The 22,268-nt window shown below is 40.2% G+C and overlaps 2 protein-coding genes across 2 annotated transcripts in view; one reads left to right on the top strand and one right to left on the bottom strand.

The window, feature by feature from the left end:
• HERC4 (HECT and RLD domain containing E3 ubiquitin protein ligase 4) overlaps positions 1–22,268 on the top strand; it is a 270,043-nt gene that overhangs the window by 37,634 nt on the left and 210,141 nt on the right. The gene's annotated exons all lie outside the window — the stretch shown is intronic.
• MYPN (myopalladin) overlaps positions 1–22,268 on the bottom strand; it is a 69,576-nt gene that overhangs the window by 5,259 nt on the left and 42,049 nt on the right. Inside the window, exons 11-18 of the mRNA XM_060034924.2 lie at positions 21,868–22,006; positions 12,064–12,285; positions 10,588–10,737; positions 9,385–9,467; positions 8,089–8,215; positions 6,660–6,867; positions 4,921–5,086; positions 1,579–1,712 (exon numbers count right to left, since the gene is read on the bottom strand). Of these exons, the coding sequence (XP_059890907.1) occupies positions 1,579–1,712; positions 4,921–5,086; positions 6,660–6,867; positions 8,089–8,215; positions 9,385–9,467; positions 10,588–10,737; positions 12,064–12,285; positions 21,868–22,006 (1,229 nt within the window). The remainder of the gene's footprint in view (positions 1–1,578; positions 1,713–4,920; positions 5,087–6,659; positions 6,868–8,088; positions 8,216–9,384; positions 9,468–10,587; positions 10,738–12,063; positions 12,286–21,867; positions 22,007–22,268) is intronic.

Here is a 22,268-nt window from a genome sequence, read left to right on the forward strand (position 1 = left end):
GACGGGAGCCAGGGAGAGGTGAGCCAGGACTAACTGAACTGGGGACTCCGCCGGGGATGAGCAGGACTGCGACAAGAGTCATCAGTTTCAGGGCTTATTGGTATGAGTTTGTTAGTTGGAGACCTGTTTCCTTCTGACATGGTGAAGTGGGTGAAATGGTAAGGCATTAGCCTGGATTAAGAAACATATCACTGGCATGTCTCTCCTCGGATCCTCCCAGGGGAAAGTACATTCGAGCCAGCGTCCCTCACGGCTGAACTTCTTTTCAAGTCCACGAATTAAGGAAGATAACCAGAAAGCTATGTATTTTCTCTAAATATTAGACTTAGGGAAAATGGCAGGCCAAGACCCCTCCTGTATGGTACCAAAGAAAGGAGGTACCTGGCGGCCCAGCGGTTAAGACCCCGCGCTTCCACTGCAGGGGGGCACGGGTTCGATCCCTGGTGGGGGAATTAAGATCCTGCATGGCGCGCGGCAGGGCCAAAAAAAATGAAAAAGGGGGGGGCGGGTGCACCTATAAATAGCAGGGACCTCAGGTTCTAGGCAGAGTTACTGTTTCTTATTTGTTATTCTGGTTAATCATGTTAAACCAGTAATGAATAAGAAACTTATTAAGCCAACAAATTAGTTCTTTTAAAAGGGGGAAAAAAAGGTTTACTCTTTTGGGTTAAGGAATATGTCTTCAAAAATACCAGTTAATGTCAAAATTATAGAGGAGAGGAGTAGAGTACACAAATACATTAATAAAGATTAATTTGTTAAATGTTTTTGAAAATTAGAAACATGGCTCAAAGGAACGATATAAAACCTGGATTTGCATTCCAGCTGTAGTCACTTAATCTCTCTGAGTCTCTGCATTTCTTCTGCATTTAAATGAGGGTAACAACAATTACAATAATCTCATGGGTTTAGGAGGATCTTAGGGTACCATTTCATAAATTACAAGTCACTGTACAAAAGTCATCTGATATCAGTATCATTAGGACAGCTCTCTATTATTAGCCTGATTGTGAGATTGGAGTAATAAATATTTGTGGAATTAATTAACAAATGAATAGGGTCTGGAAAATTCTGCTGGGTGGAGGTATGACTGGGGAATAACAGGCAGTGGGGAGGGAGTTCCAGTGGGTGACCCATGGCAGCAAGGAGATGGCATGAAGATGCTGGGTGATTAGAAGTACAAGCACAGGTACACTCTGAAGTAGTTGTAATTCCTAGTATTAGAAGTACAGAAAAATTAACCTCTTTTGGAAGAAGATTAACCTTCTAGTGAAATGAAAGAGTGTACGAAAGCCTGAGGTGACTAGGATAAAATGACTTAAAAAATCCATCGCTTAAGCACTAAAATATGATCTAACCAATTCATTTATGAAAACATACTACATCTATCCTAAAAGAAAAAAGATTTTTTTGGCCACGCCGTGCAGCTTGCGGGATCTCAGTTCCCCGACCAGGGACTGAACCGGGGCCTAGTCAGTGAAAGTGCCAAGTTCTAACCACTGGACAACCAGAGAATTCCCCCAAAAAAGATTTTTAAGCTGCCTGTCCACACAGATCAACCGATGCCATTATACTTACCATATATATCCAACCTGGCAGTGCATGACACGATGCCGGCTTCATTCTTGGCTGACAATGTGTACCATCCAGCATCTGATTTCTTGGCTGGCTGAATGAGGAGGCAGACATACCCAGTCGTGTCCTGGTGCATGCTGGAGAAAAGAAAGAATGTATCCGTATTGTATCTGGGGGCAGAAGCGGCCTTGTCGAGTTTAGGACTCCAGGAAACTCGGGCAAGTCAGGCAGTGCAGTGCTTCTCCTCGCCTCCCTGACCCTAGCAGGAGGGAAGGGGATTCAGCTGGAAGCAAGCAGCAGGGGCAAACTTGAAGGTGGAAAGAAGAGGGTCGGTAGCCATGGCTGAGACCTGTTCTTGCCCTCTCCACTCTCCTCCCAGGAGGACTCCCACTTGTCACAACCAAAGTACAGAGAAAATCTCTTTTCCGAACCAGGCTGGACATTGCAACAAGAACTTTGTTAAAAAGCTACGGGAAAGTAGACCAAAACGAGAGTCCAGGGACGGATGGACTGTTAGCGTGGATGGGGTCTTTTCTTTTCTTCTTCCTTCCTTCCTTCCTTCCTTCCTTCCTTCCTCCCTTCCTCCCTTCCTCCCTTCCTCCCTCCCTCCCTCTCTCCCTTCCTCCCTCCCTCCCTCTCTCCCTCTCTCTCTCTCTCTTTCTTTCTAATTGAGGTATCATTGATTTACAATGCTGTGTTAGTTTCTGGTGTACAGCAAAGTGATTCAGTTATACATATAACTTTTTCAGATTCTTCTCCATTATAGATTTATTACAAGGTACTGAATATAGTTCCCTGTGCTATACAGTAGGGCCTTGTTGTTTATCTATTTTATATATAGTAGTGTGTATCTGTTAATCCTAAACTCCTAATCTATCCCTCCCCCCACCCTTTCCCCTTTGGTAACATTAAGTTTGTTTTCTATGACTGTGGGTCTATTTCTGTTTTGTAAATAAGTTCATTTGTATCATTTTTTTAGATTCCACATATAAGTGATATCATATGATATTTGTCTTTGTCTGACTTACTTCACTTAGTATGATAATCTCTAGGTCCATCCATGTTGCTGTGAATGGCATTATTTCATTCTTTTTTATGGGTGAGTCGTATACCATTGTGTGTATGTATGTATGTATGTGTGTGTGTGTGTGTATGTGTATATATATATATATATATATACCACAACTTCTTTATCCATTCATCTGTTGATGGACACTCAAATTGCTTCCATGTTTTGGCTATTGTAAATAGTGCCGCTGTGGACATTGGGGTGCATGTATCTTTTTGAATTAGAGTTTTTGTCTTTTCTGGATATATGCCCAGGAGTGGGATTGCTGGATCATATGGTAGCTCTATTTTTAGTTTTTAAAGGAACCTCCATACTGTTCTACATAGTGGCTGCACCAATTTATATTCTCACCAACAGTGTAGGAGGGTTCCCTTTTCTCTACACCCTCTCCATCATTTATTATTTTTAGACTTTTTGATGATGGCCATTCTGACTGGTGTGAGGTGATACCTCGTTGTAGTTTTGATTTGAATTTCTTTAATAATTAGCAGTGTTGAGCATCTTTTCATGTGCCTGTTGGCATCTGGCTGTGTTCTTTGGAGAAATGTTTATTTAGGTCTTCTGCCCAGTTTTTGATTGGGTTGTTTGTTTTTTGACATTGAGCTGTATGAGCTGTGTGTATATTTTGGAAATTAAGCCCTTGTTGGTCACATTGTTTGCAAATATCTACTCTCGTTCCGTATGTTTTCATTTCATTTTGTTTATGGTTTCCTGTGCTCTGCAAAAGCTTATAAGTTTCATTAGGTCACATTTGTTTATTTTTGCTTTTATTTCTACAGTGTTGCCTTGGGAGACTGACCTAAGAAAACATTGGTATGATTTATATCAGTGAATGTTTTGCCTATGTTCTCTTCTAGGAATTTTATGGTGTCATGTCTTATATTTAAGTCTTTAATCCATTTTGAGTTTATTTTTGTGTATGGTGTGAGCGAGTGTTCTAACTTCATTGATTTACATGCGGCTGTCCAGCTTTCCCAACACCACTTGCTAAAGAGACTGTCTTTTCTCCATTGTATATTCTTGCCTCCTTTGTCGAAGATTAATTGGCTCTAGGTGTGTAGGTTTATTTATGGGCTCTGTATTCTGTTCCATTGATCCATATGGCTGTTTCTGTGCCAATACCACGCTGGGATATCCAAGAGCATGGGACATCTTTCCGTTTCTTTGTAGCATCTTCAGTTTCCTTTATCAACGTTTATAGTTCTTAGCGTGTAAGTCTTTCACTTCCTTGGTCAGGTTTATTCCTAAGTACTTTATTTTTTTTTGATACAATTTTAAAATGGATTGTTTTTCTTTACTTTCTCTTTCTGATATTTCATTGTTAGTGTAAAGAAATGCAACAGATTTCTGTATGTTAATCTTGTATCCTGCTACCTTGCTGAATTTGTTTATCAGTTCTAATAGTTTTTGTATGCAGTCTTTAGGGTGGAGGGGGTATTTCTTAATATATCCATGGGCATGTGCAGCATTTAGCTTAATACAGTTCAGGAGCAAATCAGCATGTTCTTTCCTTCTGTTTTCTCTATGTCAGTGGTTCTTAACTAACCTTGACTGCATATTGCAACCCTAGATAATTACATCAGAATTTCAGGCTGTGTTTGACACGTTTCATTAGTTTACACTGAAGTGTTAACTCAAGAATATTCTCTGTTCTTGCTTATATTTTACCAGAGAAAAACCCTGACTTATATGTACATAGACTTTTTTAGATGCCCAGATTCTGTAAAACCGAATATTTTCTAGGACAAATTCAGTTTACTGTGAAGAAATAATTCTCAGTAGAAATTTCTGTACATAAGCTGCCTTTGTAGCATAAAACCAAAATGGCAAAGAATGAAGGATGCTTAGGGGAAATTAAGGAAAGCACCCACTTTAAGAAACTGGATCCTTAAAGTTACTTAAAAAACAGCCCTGTCGTGATGGATGGAGAAGGAGTATTACTTTAATATTTTATTTTGCTTTATTTTATTTTAGCTTTTTACTGTCAAAAGGTTTTCTGTGTGCTAATGCGACTGAAGACACATGACAAAAAATAGGCACTATCTTTATAAATTCCTCATACCTTTTTAAGCTTGAAAATTAAGGTTTTAAAACTGTGGGACATCTGTACACTGCGCTACCCCTCAGCAACAGAGAGGAATAAATTCTTGATAAGCACAGTAACGTGTGAAACAAATACATGATGCTAAGTGAAAGAAACCAGATTCAAAAGGCTACAGAGTTATTTGGGCGGCCTGACAAGCCTCAGTGAACTTGACCGAGGGTGGAGCCTGTACCTGATTCTCTCTCTGGTGAAGGGGATGGTCTCGTTGTCTTTCTTCCAGTAGAACACAGGTGGAGGCATGCCTATCACCCGGCACTCCAGTCTCACTGGGTGGCCTTCGGGAACGCCGCTGTTCTGCAGTTTCTCCAGGATTACAGGTGCTTTCTTCACTTCTTTGGCTGAATGAGAGAAGGGCAGTGCTAGTTTGAAGAGTAAGTGCCTTGGGGTCCATGCCTCAAACAAATTACAGTTCTGGAATCTAGCAGAGTGAGCACCCACCCACCTTTACCTCTTCTTTAGAACATTTCTCAAGCCGCTTAGTGAAGATCACTGCCTTGATAAAAGCTCCAGAAATGAAGCTTGATAAAAAAGAAATGAGGGAACTGTCTCTGCCTGTCTTATGAGGGACTACACTTAAGGATTTGGGTCACACACATGGGATGCATATGGTAGGTGTGGAATTGAGGGAGTTTCTTTTATTGCTCAGCAGTAAATTTTGAGAAACAGTATATTATATGTACCAAATATATCTCTTTTTTCTTTTTTAGAGGAGTTTATTTTGTAGAAGGTATATTAATTTTACCTCAACTTTTTATCTTGAAAAAATTTTATAGCTACAGAAAAGTTGAAAGAAGTATACTATTTAAAAAAAACCACACACATAAATTATGCTTCCTAAGGAGGCTTTTTTCCCCCCACAGAACCAATTAAGGCAAAGCTACCTCGTATCTCAGGGTTCCCTAGTCAATAGCAAAACAGTGGGAAAAGAGTAAAAGCCCATCACCGTGTCCTCGCAGAATGAGCTTTTCCTACTCTGTTGGTGAGATGGAATTAAGGATGAGAAAAAGAAAAAAATATACTGAGGAGACAGCTACTAGCTTAGAGAGAGGATTAGCATTCTGAAGCTACCCTGATTTCCTTCAGGGGCCATACGAGGGAGACAGCAGGAGAAAGCCCAGCACAAGATTTCATACATTCTGAAATCTAATTCTGGCTGGACTACTGCCCCGAGGGGCTGGCACCTCCCAGGTGACAGTGACTTGTTGTCCTTATCTGTGGACATGACAGTGTTTTGTTCACATCATCTTATAAGGTCAGGGTTTGGTTGTGTAGTTACAGAGTCAAGTGCCTTCCACATTCCAGGCACTGAGTCAGACGTCAGAGATACACAGAAGAATGTCAGAATCTCTGACCTCAGAGGCTCATGGTGTCTTCAGGGAGGCAAAAGGGGAAATAGTTACACCGAAGCCATGAGTGCTGTAAGAGACTCTCCTTTACTAAGTGCTGTGGAAACAGAGGAGGATGTAACCTGGTGGATCCACTGTGCCTTTGTGGTGACGTTTGAATTAAGTCTTAGAGAATGAGTAGGAGGTTGCTAGGCAAAGAAGGGCATTCCACGTAGAGGGACCACGGATGCAAAGGCATGGAAGCTTGGGGTGGGGGGAGACCCTGGAGTGTTCCAGGAGTGATGGGCTATAGGGCAAGTGACCTGAATTTAGTGATAGTCAATTGGTAATTACAATGACCACCATTTATTGCAAGCATGATATACACAAAGTACCATATTACGTTTTTAGCTTACTGATACGTTTTCGAAAGCAACGTAGGAAACACGGCCCTTATTACAGTGAAGGAGAAACTAAGATGAGACTCCATGGGACAAAGGACTAAGGGGTTACATCAGAGGCTCTGCATGTTTCCGTAATCACCTTGGAGGGAGTTACGTTTAGGGGTCCCAGCAGCAAACCTTACCTACTACGGTGAGGTCCAGACTAAAGGAATTCTGCCCGGTTTTGTTGGTAGCAACACAGGTGTAGGTCCCTGCGTCACGTTGAGTGAGCGGGTCAATGAGCAAAGAGTGGACTCCAGTCTCCCTGACCAGCATCTTGTGGGAGGTGTCGGGGAGCACAGGCTGGCCGTTGAGCAGCCACGTCAGCTCCGGAGGCGGCAAGCCACTCACCTAATAAGCAACAGGACAGACGAGGCAAATGACAGATCGATGACAGACAGATTTATTTGGTGGCTGAATTCTTCATCCTTGTCTGGCACCACATCGATAGCAACGGAGTGTCAGTGCCGAGAAACCTCTCCTCAGGAGCATAGGGACAAGAGGGGTCTAGATGGGTGGCCTCATGCATTTAAACCGTATAGTATTTGGACCCCAATTCGGGTCATGGTTATATTCTAGATTAGAGTGAGTAAGAATTAAAAAGCTAAATAGATAGATGAAATAGGCCTGTGGGATCAGTTTCAGAGATATTGCTTACACACCTAATAAGCAACAGGTGGCCAAGAAAGGCACAGACATTAAACCAGTGTTCTCAAAGCCGGCTGTGTGTCATAATCACATGAGGAGTATTTGACCATCCTGATGCCCACTTACTATATTAAATCAGAATCTTTGGGGGTGGGACCCAGTCATGGGTTTCTTTTAGGCTTTAGGGTGGAAGACGTTAATCCCAAATATTATTTAGGTAACTAATGAGAGAGCAAGAACCACCTAGAGAAGTGGATTCTATAAACGCGTAACCTTAAGCCTTTACTAATTCGTGTCTGAATCTCCATAGCATTCTATGGACAGAAGGGGTGACTTAAGTTACTGTTCATACTGAGAAATATTCATACTGTTCAACTGAACCTAGTTTCTGGTGGAAGAGTTAGAATGTAGACTAGCTGAAGGTGATGGATGTTGAGTTGTATGAGAAACCAGCTTCTGTTTTCATAAACTGCCTTGGAGCCATCTTTTCATGACTCTAGTGTTTTCAAAGGCTGTACCTCACAGCAATTCACTTCAAGGTTGCAGAAATCATCCTTATGCCTTTATAGTAATAAAGACTTTCCAGGTACCATATGGAAAGTGTCTGAATTACATCACCTCTTTGGTTGTCTTTACAAGCATAGAGTTAACTTGGTACAGTATCAGTGTAACTTTTATTAAGATATAAACACTTAAAGATTTTATGAACTACTTTTGTCTGGTATTAAATGCTCCAAAAGAACGTTGTGGGGGAAAAAGTGCTCGCTCGCTCTCTCTCTCTCTCTCTCTCTCTCTCTTCCTCAGTCCCCTTTCCCCGAAAAAACAACCACCATAAAACAAATACAAACAAAAACAGGTGCATACAAACAAACAAATACAAAATATGAACAGATTTGGAACCAAGAATGGTGTACTAGAGTCTACCTTACAGTCCAGGCGACAGAGGCGCCCCTCGTGAGCTACCATATCCCCAGGAGCCTGCAGGAAATGTGGTCGGAAAAATCGTTCCTGTAGGGGCTCTTTGTCTCTTTCTTGCGCTCGGGACCTTACTCTAAAACAGCAAGCATGTTCAGGCATTACGCATAGAAACCACTTCAAAACTTATGACAGTATAGACATTTAGGCATGGCTCTCGGTCCTGGAGAAAGATTTTTTTGGGGGGTGGGGGTGGCTGGACCATGAAGGGATAATAAATAATAGTGTGGAGCTGATGTAAAAAGCAAAGTACTAGCTATCTCACCCACTGTAGGGTTATCTTGTGAGATCTGTAATTAAATAAACAGGCTTTAGCTTCTTTCTCTCTGAAGTCATTCTGGGTTAAGTGACTCAGCTCCCCTTGCCTTGGGTTTGACCAGTTGTTCAGAAGTTTCAGAATAAAGAAATCAGTATTCAATCTGAACCTCAAATAAGAGCCAAAAGAGAAGTCCTGTTTATCACCCAGAACAAGGCAGCTGCAATCCCTGTGTCTCTGAGTAATAAAATTTAACCTGGCTAATAAATTATGTCAGACCATTAAAGATGATCATGAACTTAAACTGGTTAAGACTGACCACAGTAACAGCTGTTCTTGAAGAAGGAAAAAAAAAAACAACTGAACAAGAAGGTAGAGTTGCAACGGTGGTAAAATACTGTATCTGAAACATGGGTCACTATTTTCATCCCTTTGGTAAGTCAGCAACTATGAAATGCTTTGCTAAGACTTTGTGGCACCGTAAGACTCGAGAGAAAGCCAGGCTCTTTCTTCTTAGTGATTAGTAAAATCGGAGAGGAGGAAAGTCAGTTGCTGTGTTGGAGACAACTGTTATCTTGGAGACAATAACAACAACAGAAATCTTTTATCAGTATACATATACTCATTAACGGTTTCTGGTTTTTAAAGACAAGGTAATTTAATTCAGAGAGTCTAATTTATATATTATGTGCACAGGTGCTACTGATGGTTGCAATTTTTGAACCATTAAAAGTGTGCCGTGGACCAATGCTTCTCAAATTTAATGCACTTATGAATTACCTGGGGATCTTATTAAAATGTAGATTCTGATCAGTATGTCTAGGTGGGGCTTGGGATTCTGCATTTGCAACAAGCTCCCAAGTGATGCTGGTGCTGCAGGTGGAGGACTACACTTTAGGTGACAATTTGTAGACCAGATACTTCAGTGCTCATTGTGGTGGGTGGCTGCTTGGGAGGGGCTAGAGAAGGGAGATTCTTACTGTCTTTACCTGTGAGGCTGACCAGCAGCTGTTAGTCGACTTCGAATGGGCAAACCTTGTACCATCAAGTGGCCAGAACAGCTGATTCTCCCCTGAGAAACAGAATATGAAGGAGATTAAAATAAATAAAAACAATTCTACATGTTTTCAGTACATATACATTCTTATGGACCAGAACATTATGAACTTTTTGGCTAACTATTATGAGTTTTTTATTTTTTTTTGGAGGGGTGATGAAAACAATATAACTCCTTAAATCACTGTTAATATTCCAGGGGAAACGATTTTTAAGAATATTGTGACTTTCATTTTTAAGCCGAGAGATGAACAGACATAAATGTAAAAAAATGTGAAACCTTGTGCATTTAGCATTATTTGTGGGCACATGCAGAGATCATGGTCAAGTATTTTTATACTTTCCTCAATAGAGGTTATCTTCAAAACTAACATTTTAATAGGAGGAGTGGGTGAGTGGAAATTATAGTTCTGTACCCCCTATTCTAGTAGTAGTTGAAGATATTTATTCTGCCATATCTTTAAGGGGAATTTTAAGTCTTGGTCTCTTCAGAAAAGGAAAGTGAAAGATTATGGCTTTCCAACTTTTACCAAAAAAAATTTTTTTTATGAGTGAGGGATATTCACAAGTAATTTGCTTATTCTCTAAAGAACAAAAACTAGAAAATCTTTTTTTTTTTTCGGTACGCGGGCCTCTGTGGCCTCTCCCATTGCGGAGCACAGGCTCCGGACGCGCAGGCTCAGCGGCCATGGCTCACGGGCCCAGCCTCGCCGCGGCATGTGGGATCTTCCCGGACCGGGGCACAAATCCGCATCCCCTGCCATCGGCAGGCAGACCCTCAACCACTGCGCCACCAGGGAAGCTCGCAAATCATTCTCTGATAGAATAATTTGTTGACTCTTCAAGAGTCAATGAGTTGATCAAAACAAGATTTACTCCAATAGGTCTGGGGCATATACCTAGTGAATAGATACTACTAATGTCCTTTGACAAAGGCTGAAGGGTGGCGTGACCCATCAGTGGCTAAGTGGTCTTGTAAGCTGTTGTGATACTGTGCTCTAGTTACACAGTCTCTATGCTCCTTATTCATTCTCCTCAGAAATCCTTAGTAACTTGCACTTCTCAAGGTTTTTTCACAATGACATGAACCGCTCCTTCCTCAGAGTGCAGTACAGCGTGGAACCCTGCGTCTCTACCTGGGGGTTGGCCGCCATGATGGTGTAATTGCCGTCGTCATCGCCGGTGGTGGAGTCAATGTACAGAGAACATGTCCCGTCTCCTTCTCGCCTCATTTTGAAGTGCTCATTTCTTTTTGAAATCTGCTTCCCATCTTTGAACCAGTAAACCTGAAATGAAAAATAATCAAGGAGAATACACACTGTTCTGTACATCTTTTTTTTTTTTTTGGCTGCACCATGCAGCATGCACAATCGTAGTTCCCTGATCAGGGATGGACCCTGTGCCCACTGCATTGGGAGCGTGGAGTCTTAACCACTGGACCACAAGGGGAGTCCCTGTTCTGTACGTCTTTAGAGGATAATGGTACAAGGAGTAGGATAAGGCAAGGATCGATTGCCATCTCTACAGCTAGTAACCCATCCCTTATACAACACTTAGAAAACAATTTTTAAACATATTACAAATGACAGTATAATATGCTCCTCCACTTGTACATATACAATATTTAAGTAAGAAATTAGGTATAATTTAGGATTGAGATAAAGCTTTTGATTATTTTTATTATATTTATAATTACTTAAAAAGCCACCCTAAGGACCAGACATGTCTTCAGAGGCAAAATAATTAAAACCGGGAGCCTGGAACTTTTCCTATTATCCTTTTACAAACTCAAGTCTCCTGAAGGCCCCGAGATCTCAGGGCCTAGAATAGCTGACCTTACTTGAAAGGATAGTATGGTTTATTATACCAAATGGAATGAGGCCAGGATTCAATTGCTAAATTGCTAAATTTCTCCTCTGACTAAAATTTAACTATACATAGTTTTCAAGTTAAGTTCTGCATGTATCATGGAGATCTTTCAAAGACAGGGGAGTTAAAGTACTGGTTGAAGCTGCCCTTCTCTACCTTTCCTGGTTACCTAATCATACATACTAACGCCATGTTAATGTTTGTGAAAGTAGAGTGGATAGATTCCCTGCTGTAGACATACTGGGTGTAAATCCTTCTCTCAGCTGACTGCCAAAAAGTCTGGTGACTCATAAGATTTTTCAGCAGCCAGTGATAACGATGTGACATTTTCGGCATTTACCAACCTAACAGTAATAATACAAATATACCTCACTTTGTACAACAGGCAGGCTGTAGATATTCAGCAGATGTTAAATAGAAAGAAAAGTATCAGTTTGGTGAGTTTGATGGTTGAGAGAATCAATAGCCCAAAATAGAGGATCATGACTAAGAAATTTATTTTCAACTTCTATAAAAATTTTAACTTACCCATAAGTTATCTGATTTTGTTTTTGCCTGGCTATTTAATGATTCTATTCCTGATTGTATCTTTTTAGTCAGATTACCTGGGCTTTGTTAATTTTCTGGTATTGATTTTCATTCCCTCTGTAGATACTGCACTAGAGTCTGGTAAGACTTTCTTGAAGGCACTGTCTATAGTTTTGCACTGTTGGTTGGCCAACTGGCTGGTCATCTTCCCCTACCTTTGGGACGGGTATCCCAACAATTTTGCAGGTGAATGTCACTGGAGAGCCTTCGGTGACCCGGAAGTGCTTGAGTCTTTTGTCAAAGATGGGAGCAATACACTTGCCCGTGGGGATCTCATCATGTTGGATTTCATCATCTGATTCATCAACAGGGGTGCGTTCCAAGCGAAACTCTATTTCATTCATCAGCCTCTGCTCAAAGCTTGAAATTTTGTACTCCTGTCAAAATGGCAAACATGTTTTAATTTCAGTTTCTGTGGGTGAGGAAGAATGTGTTCATCAATACAATGTGAGGACGAAACTTTTTAAGATTCGAATGTTAGATTTACATTGTGGAACCTCAGTAAACCAGGCATGTTCCATTTCCAGTTCCTCATCATGGAGCACTGAAGGAGATTTGTGTTTCTACTACAATCCCAAACTGTCCTAGTGAACCCTGATTCCTCACCTTCAGCATGGAGCCCCGGTAGAATATTGTAGGGAATGGAATGAAGATGGAGTATAATTTTTGTAGCTACTAATAGTGTCCATTTCAATATGTAGAGCTGCCTTTGTGGTATTTTGGCAAAATTATTCTGAACTGCATTCTGATACATGCCTGCATCACCAGCTTCCTGTCTCTACTAGACATTCCCGTCTGCATACTTGAGGAAAACTTGTCTTGAATAAATCTCCCTTGACCCCATGTCTGCCTACACTGTGTCTCTGCTGCCCTCACGACGAAGCTATTTGAAAGAATTTTCTATTGTTATAGCCTCATTTCCTTGTCGCCTGTTCTCTCACTAACATACTCCAATTAGGCTTGTGTTCCTACAGTTCCACTGAGATTGCTGCTGTCGGGGTCTTTACATTTGCCAGATCCACAGATAACTTGTCACTTATCTGTTCTTACCTTACCTGACCTTTCAATAGCATTAGACACAGATGGCTACTTTATCCTTTTTGAAACATTTTTTTTCTGTTGGTTTCCATGACACCCTACTGGTTTTCCTTCTCTTCCCCTAGCTGGTCCTTATCAGTCGCCTTTACTAGCTCTTCCTCCTCTGCTCTAGGTGATCTCATCCAGTCTCACAGCTTCAGATACCTTCTGTATGCTGATGACTCCAAATCCATGTGTCTCAGCCTGGTCTCTCCCCAGAACTCATATGCCCAGTGATCTACTCTACATCATGAGAGTCATATACCCACCAGTATACTCTCTGTCATGGCTTGGGTGCCTCATGGGTGCACCCGTGGACCAGCTTAGCATGGTCCACACAACATGCACTTGATTTCTGTCCCCCAGGGAAGATACTCCTACCCTGCTCTTCCCCATGTTTGGAACTGGCACCACTCTTCATCCATTTGATTAAGTGGTTAAGCTGGTGTTTCTCACATTACCTATGGTGAAAACCAGATTTTAAAAATAGATTTTTTCAAAAAAAAAAAAATAGATTTTTTCAACCTGTACTCTTGTAAAATAAAATAAAAATGAATTACTAGAAAAATAAAATAAAAATGAATTACTAGAAAAATGAAATAGAAAAAGCATGTAGAATTATTATATTCAATAGACAAAATTTCTCTGTCAAATGCTCTAGAAATTTCTTAATGGTTACTTTCAACTTCCATACTTATCTCAAGGTGGAGAGATGACAGCTTGCAGACTGGCACAGGTCTAAGACCACACTTTGATTGCACCGAGTTAACCTAAATCTAGAACTTATCCTGGATTCCTCTGATTCCCTATCCTGCCCTATTCTATCAAGCTTAAATGTCACCTCCCTAAAGCAACTTTCCCAGCCCACTTCATCTAAAGTAACTCCCAATTCTAATTCTCTACAGAGCATGGACTGCTATCTAGTGTTTTTCTTGTTTGTATATTGATTGAATGATTGAATATATCTAAGCCTTAGAATGTTAGCATCAGAAAAACAGAGCTCTTGTCTGTCTTGCATCCCACTATATCAACCATATATGGAATAGTGAGTGCCTGCTACATGGCAGGTGCTCCATGAGTATCTGAAGAATGAAAGGATACATGAATGACATGGGAGCCATCACTTGTTCCAACACTACTGTATCTTTGAGGAATCTGGAGCCATGTGCTTGGGGTGAGGGTGAGCCCTTTGGTTAAACTTGTGACTCTAGTTAACCATAATTTTATGATTTAGGTAGGCCCCATGGAGATGGTTCTAGGATGCCCCTAAAGTGGAATTTGGGAGCACATGGCTGATTTGCCCCCTAGTCATAGGCAGAGTAATTGAGTTCAGGACTCATGAGATATGTTCTCAAGTTATTAAATCACATCATTCATGTCCTCTAGCTATTGTCTTATACATATCATCGCCTGAATTTGTGCAGAATTGGAACTTAGGAAACACGGACACCAAATGTTTCTTGGTTTTAATTTCTTAGAACCAATTTTAAATCTTCCCTCTCAGCCTCATCTCAGACTGGGTGAACAAAATACATCTACAGCTCTTTCAGGGTAGAAAAATGATTAATCTCCAGTGAAGCGTATTAATTTTTAATCAGCTAAACAAACTAATTAAAGTAAAAGATTGTTCACTTCTAATTTGAAACCCAATTTGGTTTAAAAGTATTAAGACTATTTTCTACATTTTGGGTTGTTTTTTTTAAAGTTAATACTTAAAACTTCCAACTATCTACTTATTAGTTTGAACTACATGAAATTGCCATTTTTGAGGGTTAAAAGAGGTAAAAATGTCAGCAATTTCAAATTATTCAACCTAATACTATACAGCGAGTATATTTTCCATAAATACATTAACTAATCCCACAAATTTGAAATGTTTCCTAGTCTTGACAATTTAAAATCCCATAAGGAATATATATTTTTTCCTTGTTGAATTGCATTCATGCTCCTAAATGGGTATTATTTTTCCTTTTAGCAAATTTGTTTATTTTTTGGATGTTTAGGAGTAAAACCAATGAGTCATTTTATTCTCTTACTATGTGAGGTAGGTGCTAAATAGCTGTATTATTTTAAAAATAATAGTCAAAAGCATAATTCATATAGTTTGCAAACCTCACACACAGATCCTGGAGTTCAGGATAACCCAGGCTTTTTGTGAGGGTGGCAAGGGGTCTTAGCTTCTTATGGCTTCTCATCTTGTTTCATTTAAGTCCCCAAATTCCCAATCCATTGCATACCACCTCTAGCCACTATTTTAGTGGAGTCCTTGCTCCAAGCTAAAGAACCTTCTCTGCAGCTTCTCCTACTGCATGATGGGTGAGGGCTGGTAAGTTCCTGGCTAATTACATTGTCAGAGTTATTATGGGGGGGGGGGAAATGAATTCCTGAAATTCTATATTGAAAGTATGATCTAATTTTTCCAAACAAGTGTTACTGTACATTGTGGTAAGTTATGATTATATCTATACTTGAGGAACAAATGGGTGATACCTAAGGCTTTTGAGCACTTGCCTGAGAATACAAATACCACATTGTCTCCATGTATTCCAAACAGCTATTTTTAGGAACTTGATTTTACCAAGTTGGGACCTGATTTTATGGAATTTATAAATGTTTGAATTGATTTAACCAAAGGAACTATGGAAGCAATATGATGAAAATATGCAGGTTTTGTTTTTCTATAAATGTACATATATTGGTTACATATTTACTATTCTACCAGTACTACAGGTTGGGAGGTGATGAAAACAGAACACTCAATGAGTTATCTAAAATATACCATTTGTAACTATGTACTGAGGATACAGTTGTATTCTGCTGAGGCACCAAGATGAGTTAGATATCAAAAAACAAGTGAGTTGGGAGACAAAGTATCCTCCAGAAATTTCAAAGCAGGTGCTTAAGGACAGGTTAGATGATTGATATTCTTCACCTTCATCAGAGATACGAAAGAGTCAGGAGGGAGAAAATCCAGTGAGAAGACTTTGGAAAGAGCTATTAATGTCTGTGAGTGTCCCACCTCCACCTCCACCTCTACCCCCAGAGTACCTGCCTTTCACCTCCAGTTTGTTGAGAAAGATTAAATAGACCCATTTGTAGTGTTTATTGTGTTCCTCCAGTGGATTGGTATCTGACTCCTGCCTAAGACATGTAGAGTGAGGAGCAAGGAGGGTTTTTGTTGGTGGGCAAGCTGAAGGTTGCTTTCAGTGGCCCACACTCCTGCACTGTGTCAGGTCAGAGGACTTGTGATGGTTCCTGTCATACACATATGGGCCACATATGAGACAGAGCCAGTGTGGAGTCAGCTTTTGTCCCTCTGTGGCTGGGAAAGGAAGGAGTTGGGAACAGCAGTTAGTGAAGCAGGGGAGGAGGGAGTGAAAAAGAGAGAAGCTGGCCATACTTCCTTCCTGGCTTTAGATTTCCCATTTGTAGAGGTCCCTGGGGTGTGCGGTGTGAGGTGTGGATGGGGGCGTTTGTGTGTGGGATCTTATTTTTGAATAAGGATTGGGGTGTTGGTTACCACAAGGACTGGTCATTTTGTGTTACTCGATCAAGGTTGTATTTTGCAACAAAGTAAATGTAGAACCTTATATGAACTAAAATTGGTCAAAATGGTTTTGAGATTACCTCACATTTGAGATTGCCAGGGGAAGGATTAGCCCCACTAGATAAATTTAAAGGGATAAAGGGAGAAAAAAATAAAATTGCTTTTAAGATACAGTTGTTGAAGGTACCAGTTATGTGGTATAATGTATAAGTTACAGATGCACAACAAAATAAGAGTACTGTAGGTCAAGGAGTTTCCATGAAAGATTTCGTAAAATATTTGGGAAGTTGAACCTCAGGAACAAGGAAACCCGTGTAACTGTGTGGCAAGGGGTATGTGACCTGTTTCTAAAGCAGTGAATCTTTACAACTGAGATGTTTACAAAGATGCACACCATCCCCAGAGCAGGAATTCTTTTTTTTTTTTTTTTTGGTAGTGCTTTGCAACTAAGAGTTGGTTATTCCAAGGATAACTAATCCTCTTATACATAAATCAGGGTTGTCATGCCAAGTTGTGACTGATGGGATTCAGATTTTGTAAGGACATTTGCAAACAAGCAGTGTGTTTAAGTTAAATTTGAATGTGCTTTCTGCACTGTTCTGCACAAAGGTTGTACTACTGATCTACTGTCAGCAGCTGTACACTTTGAATTTCCAGAACTGGATTTGGGCTGTGTTCTCCATTTTCCCTTGCCTTGTCCCCTTTGTGAGTAAAAGGAGGAGTTTCTGCGTCAGCTGCTTGTAGGTGATGTCTGTGCTCAAAGGAGAGAATATTTTTCTGTGTAAATCTGGTCTGTGTGGCAAGCAAGTCAAAGACATATGGCCCATCCTTTCCAGGCTTATGTTAAAGACCTTAAGTGAAAATGAATTGCGTAGAATTTCAGTTGCTCTACGAAAGAAAATGAAAAGCTAAAAAAATTACATCAGAAGAGTATGCCACTTGAAAATATAATTCCTTTTTTTTTTTCTTTAAAGATAATCCTCTTAAGGCTGATAGTTTGACAACTTGAGGCATTTGGTTTCTGGGACACATCTGCAGAAGTTTTCTTCAAATTGTCAGAGTGGTAGAGAGTGCCTTCCTCCTGCTAAGAACCACAGTGTAATGACACAACCCAATCAGATACGGCATTGCCAAGGTTCCAGATTTCCAAAACGTGGACCATGATCTGGCACTCACTGCCCTGAGCGTGCTGCTGGCTTCCTCTACTCTGGGTCTGAGTCTGGGCTTCAGGGGCAAATAATCAGGTAGGATCAAACCAGCTGGAAGAGCCTACCCAAAGGGTTCCCAACCAACTCTGGGTACACTGTTCACTAAAAGAAGTTTTATGTGTTAGAGAAAGTATTCTCCTTTTGTTCCTGGGTGAGCCACAGTATGGACAGCAGATAAGAGAATCCTAGATTAACTTGGAGGTTAACCTACACAGAGGATGTCTTCTTTTATGATTTATCCAATACTACATGCTTCCTTCAATAGAAATAACCAGGCTTCATGGCTTACCCCCTTGTCCCTGCTGCCAAATTCTTAGAATACTATAGTAGGCACTGGGGACACGGCATTCTATAAAACACACACTCTACCTTCAAGGAGGTTGCATAAAAATACTTTAAATCCAGATTTTGCCTTTAAGAATAAATAATTACTAAATGGTTCACAGATTTATTTTATACTTAAATGTTCAGTTAACACCAGAGTTTTGCTTAATTTCAGTCTGGTTTTTTCAAAAGGCTTTCATCTTTTTAGTCAGTTGATTAAAATAGATTGTTATCATAGTAGATAGTGTCTATAATTAGGTATAATCAGAATCTCTATAGTTAAGTGAGATATTTTCCATACAGATGCAACAAATCCAAAACTTTCCCCTTGGTCAAAAGTTTGGTTATACTATCTGAAATTAATGTAAATCCCAAAGTTGTGAGTTAATTCAGCAGATATTCCCTGAGCCCCTACTCTGGGCCAGATACAGCAGGGGTACAGCAATGAACAAGACCCCCTCCCACCCCCTGCCAATCCCGCTCCCAGGGAGCTTGTGACTGGTGCATCCTGGGTGGGCCCACAGCAGGTGACATGGGGACACTTCACTATTCCAGCACCCAGGGTCCTACAGTGCCCACAGTGAGCGACATAAGGGCAATGACTACGTTGAATTCTTATTAGAAAAGGAACAGATCGCAAGACTGTTTGCCCTCAAGAGAGAATTTTCATAAAGAATTCATGGTCAGAGATGAAAGAGGTAAGATTTAAATAGAAGAAATGACTAAGCAGTTTAGAGAAGAAGGAGATTAGAGGAAAAAAAGGCAGAGCAAGAATTAGGTACTTATCTTTTCCCCCCTCTGTCATATAGGGTAGTATCTGGGAACCACAGGCAGTTTTAATGAAGCCTTCATTTAAAAAATGGGGGGGAGGAGCAGAATAAAGAGATGGGAAAGTTTCCAGAGAAATGAGGTCAAGGAGGAAAGTTGAAATAAGACATTAAATGTGTGTGTGTGTGCGCTTTAGACATTAACAGTCACCAACTATTTACTGGGAGCAGAACGTCATACTAAGTCATGTATGCATTAAAATCGTTGGTTGTGAAGGTTCCATCACATTTTGTGTGATCCTGGGTTCCTCTGACCTCTCAGACTCACCTTGCTAAGCTAAACCAAGTGATGTCCAGTGAAGACCCACTGGTGGTGAATGATACCCTTCAAAATAAGAAATGATGCAGCCTAAAATCTGTAAATCTTTATCGATTTAGAAAGCTAAACAGTTTAATAAATATGAACATCTGAAAGGATGACACCTTTGTATCACACAAAGTCCTAAGAGTCAACCAGCAAATGCTAGTTGCTAATTGAAGATGTTACATAAAATGAGTTTGAGGATAAATGCTGAAGTATTACAGCAGAGAAATACAAGGTGGCAGATACATCAAAGAAACCCTATTTCTAAAGCGTTAATTTAGAAGCTGGAGTTCTGGGGAGGACATTTTTTATAGTCAATAATATTAATTGTTCAAGGACCTTTGGTTTACGTTCATGCTCAACGTGACATGTAAATGCTTTAGAACGTTTACTATTCTTCATCTGCTTAGGAATAACATAGGGCAAGAGAGTCCAGCTTTCTGGACCTAAAAGTGGTCAAAGCAAGATAAAACAGAACAAATGCATACTCTTCAGAAGGAATCATTTGCTTCCCCCTCGTATGTGCAGGCTAATATGGGAGTAAGAAAACAGATCACTTTGACCCCTGTGTCCCCAAAATGCAGGTGGAGGTGGCTGTCAATACCCATGTTTCTTTATGATTGTTCTCCACTTTTTCTCAGCAAATTTTCTTCTTCTTAACTTCCTCAATGGGCCACGATACATTTAGACAGTACTTCATGACTTTTTCACTGTCATTTCCCAAGGCAGCAATGGACAAAGCAATATTATAATATGGTCATCATTTATTTCTCAAAACTTTCTCAGAATCAACATCTACCAACCTAATGCAAGCATTCCATCTCAGACAGCTCCTTAGTTTCCTGAATTGCATTTATGCAGCTTGGCTTTCATGATCCCTGGCCTAGAATGCTGTGTAAGATCAATTCTGTAATTAATATACCATAATAACACTCAGAAGAACACGGATGTGTCACAGATATTTGGTATATAGTTTTCACTGAAATATGGAGAGGATTGAGATGCTTTTTGGGACTCCAAGTTCCTGCTGTGAGCCCTGAAGATAATTCATGATGGAGGTTTAATAAAGAGTTCTGCTGGGTTTATGGCACTCCACTCATGGAAGTTCATGTTTATATGTACTCACATTTCAGGTAATTAAGAGAAAAACCTTACTTTCCTCTGAGTGGGGGCAATGGATTAACATGGATCTACCTACAGAGTAACCATAAAAGTAAAACCAAACAGCCTGTATGCTGACCTGGTATCATTTTTACAGGGTTCTAATTGCTCCCTGTCTGAGTTGTTAAAGACATAGGCTGAACACAGCTCTGATTTCAGTGACACTTAGAAGGATTAACAAGCACAACTGTGATGACAGTATTAGAGGAAAACAAATCTGTGCTAGACAGAGCAACGTTTATGGGGCTTGGGGGTATTTGTCGTAAAACTGCAAAAAGGCTGCAGAGTTTCAGGGAAAATGTGAAAGTGTCCTGGAGACCAGGGCTCTGGTTCTCATTCTACCACTGACAGTTTGACAACTGTGCTTCAGTTTCTCTGTCTAGAAGATGGAAGAGAAGAATAGTTACGTTGGTGTTTGCCTCCCAGAAATATATGTAATTTGACGAGATAATACATGAAAAGTGTACTCAATTATGGCAAGCTTAAATATCCTGCTTCAAGTCAATAATTTAAAGTCAATTTTAAAAAGCATTTTAAGCTATTTTAAGCATTATTATTTTAAGCATTTTAAGCATGACTTTCAAGAGAATCCACTCAGTAAAAATTGTCCAACATATAACACAATAGTAAAATACTGTATATCAATGGCTCCACTGGAAGTAAGAGATAGAAACATGAAGGAAAACAGCATATGGTCAGGGGAGTCTGGAGCCTTGTTTCCAGGGGTCACTTATGTCACAAATTCCACAATATTTGGTATATAGTTTTCACTGAAATTTTATGTTATACTTAAAATAGATTTTATCAGTTCCCACCTGGGGAAATAAACCAAGAGCTAGATTATTAAAATGTAAATCTGCATTTAAAAAATAACCACCTTACAAAAAGCAAAAATAAATGGCTCCAATAAAATACTTAGTCTTTCTTTTATGTGATGCTTACAGATGACTTTCCTTTTTCTCCTTCCGTGTAAACACTTCCTAGAAAGCAGGGAGTTGTACAGGTTGAAACACAGGATATTGGCTAATGGCTATTTCACGTGCTTCAACCTAATGTAAAGATTGAGAGGAACTGGTGAGCAAACCCCCAAGCACATTAGATTGAAGCAGCCAGATAAAGGATGGCTTGGAACCCCAGAGTTCCTTAAAGTCTAGGTCATCTCAAGGCTCAGATATTGAAATGTCTCAAAGATGTGACAGTGTTTGCCAATACTGAGCTGAGGATTGTTGGAATGGAAAACAGACTATCTAGTCTCTCTCCTTAACATACACTATTCTAGGTAAACGCACGTAGACAAGTAAACTGAATTAACTACCGGGCTAAATCAAGAACTGTGGATCCATGTGGACGAGTTTCCTACGTGAACCATGGACAGTCTGTGCTTTGCCTTCCAAAACTGCAGTGTCAGCTTCACCAAGGTCAGGTGACCTGAGCATCCAAGGACTGAATTAAGCAAACTTACATTCCTTACAAAGAAATTCCAGTAAACCGTCTGAACCCAACAATCTTACCTGCTGGTTTGATCTGACATCACTGAAATTCATTTTTTTCCCCAAGTCTAGAATCACTGCATTCTTAGTTTCACGAATGTAATCATCATTCACTGGTTGGGAAGACTTTATATGTTTCTTCATTAGTCCCTGGGATGGCCTGTAAAATAAATTCACACCTAAATCACTCATGAAAAGCACTGGCCAGGGTACAGAGGCCTAGAAACCAGAGTGGTTGGCATGGCAACCAGAGCCAGGAGCCATCAGGCACTTACGGAGTGCATCTTGCGAGCAAACCTTGAGCACTGCCCAGAAAATCTGTGTGTCGAGGTGTTTTCGGTATTTAAATTATAAAAACGTTATTTAAAGTAATCATGTCCTTTTGTCCTAAGGTGTTCAATATCCATTTTGTGTCAAAGAGA

The sequence above is a fragment of the Delphinus delphis genome, chromosome 16, assembly GCF_949987515.2.
Source record: "Delphinus delphis chromosome 16, mDelDel1.2, whole genome shotgun sequence".
Classification (NCBI taxonomy): Eukaryota; Metazoa; Chordata; class Mammalia; order Artiodactyla; family Delphinidae; genus Delphinus; species Delphinus delphis.